General features: G+C 40.5%; 1 protein-coding gene across 2 annotated transcripts in view; it reads left to right on the top strand.

The window, feature by feature from the left end:
- Positions 1-200: 200 nt before the first annotated feature.
- mink1 (misshapen-like kinase 1) overlaps positions 201-9,090 on the top strand; it is a 43,171-nt gene continuing 34,281 nt past the window's right edge. For both annotated transcript variants that reach the window (XM_080041333.1, XM_080041332.1), the window contains exons 1-7: positions 201-1,517; positions 6,317-6,382; positions 7,067-7,249; positions 7,337-7,447; positions 7,550-7,640; positions 7,750-7,880; positions 7,970-8,024. In XM_080041333.1, the coding sequence (XP_079897459.1) occupies positions 1,461-1,517; positions 6,317-6,382; positions 7,067-7,249; positions 7,337-7,447; positions 7,550-7,640; positions 7,750-7,880; positions 7,970-8,024 (694 nt within the window). In that variant the 5' untranslated portion in view covers positions 201-1,460. The remainder of the gene's footprint in view (positions 1,518-6,316; positions 6,383-7,066; positions 7,250-7,336; positions 7,448-7,549; positions 7,641-7,749; positions 7,881-7,969; positions 8,025-9,090) is intronic.

The following is a 9,090-nucleotide window of genomic DNA, read 5'->3' as shown; positions in this document are numbered from 1 at the left end:
GACCATGTAGTTCAGTGCAGGACAGGTAAGTCAGTGGTGGATGACCTCAGCTGTGCTTATCAAGAGCAGACACTGGCAGTGGCGCAGGTTGAGTTGAACTGTGATGATTCAGGTAATTTGTCCCTGATGAAGCACCGTAGCCATTCAAGAGGCGAAAACACTTGAGGAGTGCTGTGCGGTGCTGTGCTGTGCGAAGCCAATAGTCAGGAACAACCGTAAGACTACAGCGAGGCTAGGAGTGGGAGGGAAGACTTGGGAAGCAAAACATGGCGAAATAACAAGTTTGGTCTGCGAACCGTATCTTGAATCTGCAGCGTATCTGTAGTGCTGGACTACAACTACAAGTTCGTAAAACCTGCGAGGCGGAGAACGAAGTCGACGCTTTAACTTCAAATAGTCGAGGGGCCCTGTTTACAAGTATTACGGCGGCTGGCGAGAACCTTTAGTGCCTGCCTGTCTGCCTGCCTGCCCGCCCGTCTTTTCCCCGGAAGGTTGGCAGTGCTAGGCGCGACTGTCAACACAGAAAATGGATGAAGACGGAAAGTTTATCCTGGAAAAAGACTATTTAGCATGCTAGCTTGACGACGTTAGCTGGCCAGTTTACGTTAGATTGATCCGCGCGCACCTGACTCGCTATTCGGATTTCCGTGCGCCGAAATTGAGGACTATTTAAATCGTGTTAACAAGTTTGACAACTGCAAAGTCGCAAAGATTCAAATTTCCAACGAGGCCATTATTTGTCATTTTACCGCACTTCTCCTACTACAGTTATATTGCGGGAGGACATATCTTTTTGGCAGAAAATAACAGGTTGACAGTGCGGACGGACCCCAGACGCCATCACATCAAACGTTGCGTTCTCATTTAAAATAACCATTGGGGTTGCTAAGCCGTACAATTGATTTGATACTTTTAACAGTGTACCTAGGAGGGTTTTAAGGGCTCACCATACATATGTGTTAGTTTTTTCCCCCCTACGACTCGAATTATTGTATGTGTTTTAACATTAGCTGGGATGTTGTGCAGCAGCGTCTTGTCAAAATGAACGCAGCAAGGTGTCCAACAGCAGCGGAGGTGCATCGCGTTGAAAACCTGCCAGTTGTTAAAGCGGTACCGATAGCCGGCTAACGGTGACGTTAACAGTTTGTTGAAATCTTTTCTTTCAAGTTGAATTTGTTTTTGCTGAGATTTTTTCTTGCGGCATTTCTGTAAAACCACTGCGGATAATAACACAGCTTTCGGCCGGAGTTGACGTGAGCTAGCCAGCTGGGTGCGTCTGTGGCAGGCAGCTCTTATCTGCGATGTGTTTGCTAATCTAAGTGCTACCGTGTTGTTCCGCAACACTTTCAGCACATTGGGCTATATTTTCTAAGCCCGTTGAAGCTCGTTTTAGCATCCACCAAGCACTTCTGTCAAATAACTGGCTAAGTTGTTAGCTAACGTCCTAAGTTTCGCCAGCTATGTCTGAAAACGCCCCCACACGAAGCCTGGATGACATAGACCTCGCAGCTCTGAGGGTGAGTATTGCTATTACAAGATGAGTGTGCTGCACTGTATTCATGTACAAAATAATCGCAGACGGACTCGTTAGATGTTATGTCATTTAAAATGAGCTGTCAGTTTTGCCTCGGGGACACAAGCACCACCATTAAACACCCACGCAACAAAGTTGTGATGGGATAAACTAACATCCCTTGGCCTGGTATTGCTACAGGCAGCGGGGCTGTTGTAATATCACAGATTCCTATCATACACATTTTCTGAGTTCTCCACCACCTAATAAATAAACACATCTCCAACACTGACAACTTTCTGTCATTCATTTGCATAAAATCATATCTGCTTCTGTCTGCAGGGCTATAACACACATACACTGATCCACTTAAAGTGATATATTTTATGATATAGCCTACAGTAGGTATGATGAACACTTTCATCGTTTAATGACTAAGCCTACACTGCGTTAAAAAAAAATCCAAGTTGAGATTGTGAAGCACAAACACTGTTTTGTTTGACATGTTTTGGATGTTCTATTTTTATATAGGGGTGATCATAAATTGAATCGCAATTCCTTTAACCATACCCATTTTAATATGTGATCTTGTCTTTTTGTATTATGTTTGTTGGACTCATACTGATTTATTTATAAAATCCAACATATCAGACTTGTTCTGGGAAAGCCATAGATCCCTGGTGTTTTCAGTGGTCTATCATGAAGGTCTCAGTCTTATAACCTACCTGGTTTGGTTTGCCCAGTGCCCACCCTTCTCTAACATTTGAACCACTTTGCCAGACAAGAAGCAAAGTCAAACGGAAATAATAAACCCACTTGCCAGTACTCCTATTTGATGAAATATTCTCTTGAGTCCACAGCTCTGATACTTCCTTTTGATGTTCATCTCCATATCAAAGGCAGCTGTCAAAAATCCCCTTAAGACAGACCCTTATTAGCGTTCTAAAAAAATACAGTATGCATTCAGTTACTGCTTTTTTGAAAAGATAGATTATACATAATAAAATGTTTAAATTAAAACATATAGGGTTAGATAGTAACTGACAAAAGGTACCTTCAGCATTGCTGTGTTTTTCACTGAACACAATGTTTGTGAGAGGGAAGCATGATAGAGATTTTCCCTTGTTCCCACAATAGCATTTCCTTCCTCTTTTCTTTTTTTTACTAGTATTTACATATTACTTTGGTAATTGGAATTTTTATATCTATATATTCTAGTCATGTTTACATCCATGTTTACTAGCTAGCAGTCTTCTTCTCTCCTGCCTCTGCTGGTGCATTGCAGCATATCTTGGGTGTTACAGCCACTTGTTGATCAGTTAAAGTGTGAAACCATTGGCTTGGCTCTGTACCACATCACCCATGTGCGTGCAGATGCATGTGCCTCCTTGTTTCTGCTAATTAGATAAACAAAACAGTGCCCCACTCACACAAATAAGGTCCATAGCATCTACCACAGGACAAAAACTCCACAGGGGCCTATACATTAGCTAAATCACAGCATTTTCCAAGAAACTTGCTACAAAAGGAGTCCAGCGTGACATAAAAACAGTCGGCTGTATACTTGCATTGGCAGAAACCCTTTATTCAAATGACAATTAGAATTGGAAATAATTAAGCCACCTGCACAACCTGTGATGTAATCAACTATGTTACAGTGCAGGTGGCATAATAAGTTACACTTCTAGAACTAAGATGACAAAAAGGTATTTTATATCAAACTGTTTTCTTGTTTCAAACGGTTGGAAAGTTATCTAGTCTGTGATTATTTTCAATTTCAAACAGAGAGGAGATTGTTGGATAGTTATTACCTAGGAATACCAGCCCTCTGGAAATGAAACTCATGGGAAATCTAGTCTTGTGATTTTATTTTTGTTGCAGGGAAACAGTCCAAGCTTGCTGTGTTCTGAATAAATAACCTTACGCAAATGAATGTAATATTCAAAAACGCTGGGACTGAGATTGGTTTTCAAAGCTTTAATGTAAACACACTTTTTCCTCTGTCAACTTTTTGCACATTTGGATTACAAATTTGTGATTATGCCGTCATGCAAATTTGCCACTGGTTAAAAAACTGTACTGGTTAAACATTTTTAGTGGATATTTTCAAACATATGACGGTACTATTTCAGATGGATACAATGTAGCCCATTTGCAAGGAGTTTACTGAAACCAAACCCATTATGACACAGCATAATCCAACACTGGCAGTCTCAAACATTGAAAACATACTAATATCATGTGTGATGTGCAAAAAAACTACGTGATTTTGCTGGCAAATTGACATCCTCTTTGGATTATTTTGTTAAATTTAAGAGGAAAAAAACTCTATTGTTAAATACTTTGCATAGCTCAAAAATTTAAGTATTTGGAAAGCAATTTATAAAATATTAGAGTAGAAAGTTCTCTAATGATATTCAGGAATGCTAGTGTTTGAGTTGTGATTTAGACGATAGCCGCAGCTGTGTAACCACAGATAGGGCAAGGCTTTTTCCGCCCGTCCTCTGTCAGCTAAGTTGACACTCCTGCAGGAAATGTGTTGTCAACTTCCCCATGGACTATTACCACCCTCTTTTAAGAGTTCATACACCGTTTGACTGAGCTCATATTCATTTTTACAATGAGCTTGACGCAGCTTGACAATTTTGTTGCATTGTTCCCTGACAGTCTCTAATATATCGAGTCACGCATTAAAGGTGGAGTCACCGATTCTGGAGAATGCTTGTTGTCAAAATCTCTGTTTGGCAAAATCAGTGAATTAACTCCTCACAGTCCACTACCTGTTCGTACTGTGTATGTGTTTAAAAATATATATATACAGCCTAGCCTCTGTAAACTGGTATGTAAACAAAGGGTTTGTTGACAAAGGGGGTCCGCCGTAGCTAGCCACATACCCTGCCTTGACGTATTTTTTTTTGCAGCACACACACCACACAGGTACAGTATTGTGAGGAGATATTCACTGATTTTGACAAAAAAAAAAAAAAAAAAAGATTTTCACAACAAGCATTATCCAGAATCGCTGCTGACTCCACTTTTAACATCATGGCAGCATAATATCTACACTAGGCATTAATTAGGGCACAGGCTGACTGTGGATATCTCTACTCTAATTATCCTGTAGTTTCACTGCTTCCTTCTCTGTTATCTGCGATCATTGCCAACAGTTTGTTTGGTTGAGTGAGCTGTTGGTGCTATACTTCTCTGAACATAACCGTATACCCTTCCCATTCCATCCCTTTGTTCCTCTCATCCTACTCTCTTGCGCTCGACGTGGGTTGAAACTACCTCCCTATCCTCGCCGCCCACTCTTATCATCAGTACATTATTCTCTTCATACCATCATTCTCTTGCCTCCCTACTTGACGTCACCATCCTTTTGTGTCCTTGTACATAACGTGCTTCCAAATCTGGCCCGTGTATTTATGTCATCATATGAGCTATACACTTTCATCGACTGGGTGGTCATTTACCAATTTTACTGCTCAAAATCTTTTTGAATTGTAAAAAGTATATATGCTTGTTTCCCCCCACCCCGGTACATTTTTCCCTTCGAAAAATATTTTTCCCTCTCCTTGTTGAAGGCAAAAAAGCCCATCATTGGAAGCAGATGAAAGCAGGATAGGTCATGCTTGTACATTGGATCTAAACCCAAAGCAGCAGTCTCTCTTTTCACCCACCCACACATCTTCTTAAAGCCATATTGAAATTGCATGAAAGTGGAGCCGCTGCTTGTCATATTCCCCTGTGACTCGGAAAAGGGGGTTGCATAATGAAGTCAAAGCCACCCTAATCATTTATAGTGTCAGTTAAATTTGTGTTTGCAGGCAATTGAAGTTTAAAAAGAACAAATCAGGGAAAAGTGCCTGAGGTCATGTCCATGTCGTCAGAATCCATATATATATATATTTAATCTAGTATCAATATTTAGTGCATCTGCTTGTCTGTTTCCCACCTTGTAAAGTCTTGTGGGTTGGTAGAGAGTGTGTGAGTGGGCGGCAAGGAAGATTGGGTTCAGACAATTTGTATGGAAATATGGAGTGGAAATATGGATTTAAATTAGCATTTGTGTACACAGCACACAGGGTCTTGTTTTTTTGTTGTCGTCGTTTGATTTCTAGAGTCTAGACCTTTAGATTTGCTCAATTTGATTGAGGACGTACACGGCTTCTGTAGTACATGTAAATGATCCTAAATGCAACAGTTTTTTTGTCATGTTTCTGATTGTAGTAGTGTAAAGTCAAAACATCTCAAGGTCTCTGTGACCTGAAATTAAAATGTCACACAGAAAAAAACAACTTGTAAAAGTGTGTTGAGCTGGGTTAATTTTGTGTCCTCGTCAACAACTTGTATTTTTAGACTTAGTATGTTTATTTCAGCTTTTGTGCCAAAATAACTGAAGCCAGATTGCCGCATGCTCCTGGAACAGGTGCAGTTTTTGGGTTGGATTTTAGTATTTGAGGCTGACTTTATTTAACTGGAGAAAAATGAATGTAACATGACCTCCATTTGGGACTAGCATTCAAGTGTCAGATGTGTAGAATTCAACGAAGAAAGCAGCAACCATCACCTACTTAAGAACACAAAAGTGTGTTTTCAGTGTAGTTTAAAAAATATATATATAAAATTTGCCACCAAATTTGGAAAAAGTAAAATTAATTTTATTTAATTTTATTAAAATGCTGTCTTTATATGGCACTTTTTAATGTTGAAAATGTTCAGCTTTTGCTTTGTTTGTACGTTGTCTTACTTAATTATTAATTAATTAATAATATTAAATAAATGTGCCTATTTCTCCCATAGGATCCAGCAGGAATCTTCGAGCTGGTCGAGGTCGTTGGCAATGGGACATATGGGCAGGTGTACAAGGTGAGTCCATGATGTCTATGTCCTGTCTGATTGATTTGATACTTCACTAGTTACTGCAGTGGTGGTTCACTCCCATCATTTTTGGTTGCTCCAAGCAGCGGTACCAAATATGTGCACCAAAGACCACCAGCTGGCTTGACTGTTTTTTTTTGTTGCAGTTTTCCACAGAAACACTGTTTCAAACAACTTTACACTGTGCACTACACTCCCTTGGGTCCTCAGCAATATACCCGATAAGTGTAAAAAGTAGATTGGTTGAATGGTTGTCACAGACACATGCACACACACACACGGAAACATTCTTCTTTTTAGTTAGATAAGTTGTCACTTATGCAGTGAGTTGCTGCCATATCCAGGCAGGCTGAAGTGAAGCTGCAGAGACCTCTCTGGTGACTGCTCGTTGTTAAATGTTCTGTACATTCATTTCTCAGATTACAACAGATTTATCTCACTGCTATGTCAGTAGATTTTTTTTTCTGCTGTCCGTTTTGAAAGTTTAAAGTGGCTGCTGTGAGAAAAAGATAAAGAGAACATGTAAAAATAAGAACGTCAAAATCGATCATGGGCGGAAACAATTAGCCGCACTCCATGTGCAAATCAAAGAATCTCGGAAACATGCGGTCTGTCCTGCGTTCATTTACAAAAGTTTTGCTGACCACTGTGTTCACTATGATCTAACTTCAGGGCCGTCACGTGAAGACGGGCCAGCTGGCTGCCATCAAGGTGATGGACGTGACGGAGGAGGAAGAGGAGGAGATCAAAGCAGAAATCAACATGCTGAAGAAATACAGCCACCACCGCAACATAGCCACCTACTACGGCGCCTTTGTCAAGAAGAGTCCACCAGGACATGATGACCAACTTTGGGTAAGTCTTACCCCCTTCTACCCAACCTGACCCTCCCCCTTGCCTCAATATTATGCACACTTAAGTTTCTATTTGTCCTGTATATAGCTGGTGATGGAGTTTTGTGGGGCGGGATCAGTGACGGACTTGGTGAAAAACACTAAGGGCAGCTCTCTTAAGGAAGACTGGATTGCCTACATTTGCCGCGAGATCCTCAGGGTAAGGAAACCACAGTCGCACCAGTCAGAAGAATGAGTCCGCAGTAGAGGTCACTCACTGCCTCACTGATCACATTTATTTGCCTTCTTTCTCTGTGCCCAGGGCCTCGCTCACCTCCACGCCCACAAAGTCATCCACAGAGACATCAAGGGCCAGAACGTGCTGCTAACAGAGAATGCAGAGGTCAAACTCGGTGCGTTCGATAGCTTGATTGTTTTTGGCAGTCTATTGCAAAAGCAGGTAAACGGTATGCTATCCTTCGTTGTCTCATATCCTTTCCTCCTCTGATCCACATTGTTCAGTTGATTTTGGTGTGAGCGCTCAGCTGGACAGGACCGTGGGTCGTAGGAACACCTTCATCGGCACACCTTACTGGATGGCACCCGAAGTTATCGCCTGTGATGAGAACCCAGACTCCACCTATGACTACAGGGTAACAGCTGCAGTGTGTGTGTGTGTGTGTGTGTGTGTGTGTTTTCGTGAAAGACGTGGACTGACCTGGACCTTTTGTGAATTTTGCAGAGTGATATCTGGTCCCTGGGGATCACTGCCATTGAGATGGCAGAGGGAGCTCCTCGTAAGTGTTTTTTTTTTTTTTTTTTTTTTTAACTGTTATTGCATAGAGAGCATACATTTGTATGTAGTCAAATATACTATTCGACACTTTCTCATCGTCTCAAGGCCGCTCTTTTAAAGGCATTATGCAACCTTGGTTTCTGTGTCTTCATGTGGACAGCTGACTCACTGTAATCAAGGTAGTGTAGTCGTGAGCTGGCAGTTGGCCTGTGGAGGCTGATTGCGCAGATCTGTCTCATATGCTTAGCTTTGATTGGTTGATATTGGCCTTAAGATTTGATGTCAAACCTGATTGAAAAGCAGAGAGAAATCTCACATAAAAGCAGATACATATTTGCACATTCAATGACCTCAGACGTTGTCAAGAAGTCCAATTTTAAAACACTCGTCCCTAGTACACTGCTACATTTAGTTGTTTTTTTATAACGCAAATATGATAGCCCTACCTCCAGCAATACATTTAATTACACTCCTCCTTATTTGGTTAACCTTGTTTTGCATGCCAAAATATCAGACACAAAAGATGTTATGTATTTGAATTTTGAAAATTGTCTCCAAGCTTTTTGATATGTGCCTTTTTAAAAGGTATGAGAAAACATTTTCCATTAAGGATCAGTCTTCGCCTATAGCCGTATATTGCTTACTGTTGATGAATAGTTTTTGAACATATAAATCATTAAACATATTTTCACACACTTTAATGCATTATTTTCACTTGCTTTGTTAGCAGAAATTGCCCATAATGCCTCTTCTGTTTGCTCACCAAAAACACATGAATACTTAAAGGAAAACTGTCACTAGAAGGTAAATTAAATCTAATGATTTGAAAACAGGGCTTTCGTACTGTCTGTACAATTGATCAGCTGAAAGCCTAAACAAACAGAACAGTTCTTTTTAGGTTTTGAATAATAAACTAAGTGGGGACCGCAATACATAACTCAATAATTTCATCTGACAGGATGTTGGCAGTTCTGTCAACATCCTGTCAGTGGGTGATCCATTCCTTTTTAAATGAAAAAAAGTCATGCAAACATTTCTGAATAAATACAACTGTTGCTTAAACATAG

This window comes from Ammodytes marinus, assembly GCF_949987685.1.
Source record: "Ammodytes marinus genome assembly, chromosome: 14".
NCBI lineage: Eukaryota > Metazoa > Chordata > Actinopteri > Uranoscopiformes > Ammodytidae > Ammodytes > Ammodytes marinus.
The sequence above is the reverse complement of the archived record's forward strand: the minus strand, read 5'-3'. Positions and strand labels throughout refer to the sequence as shown.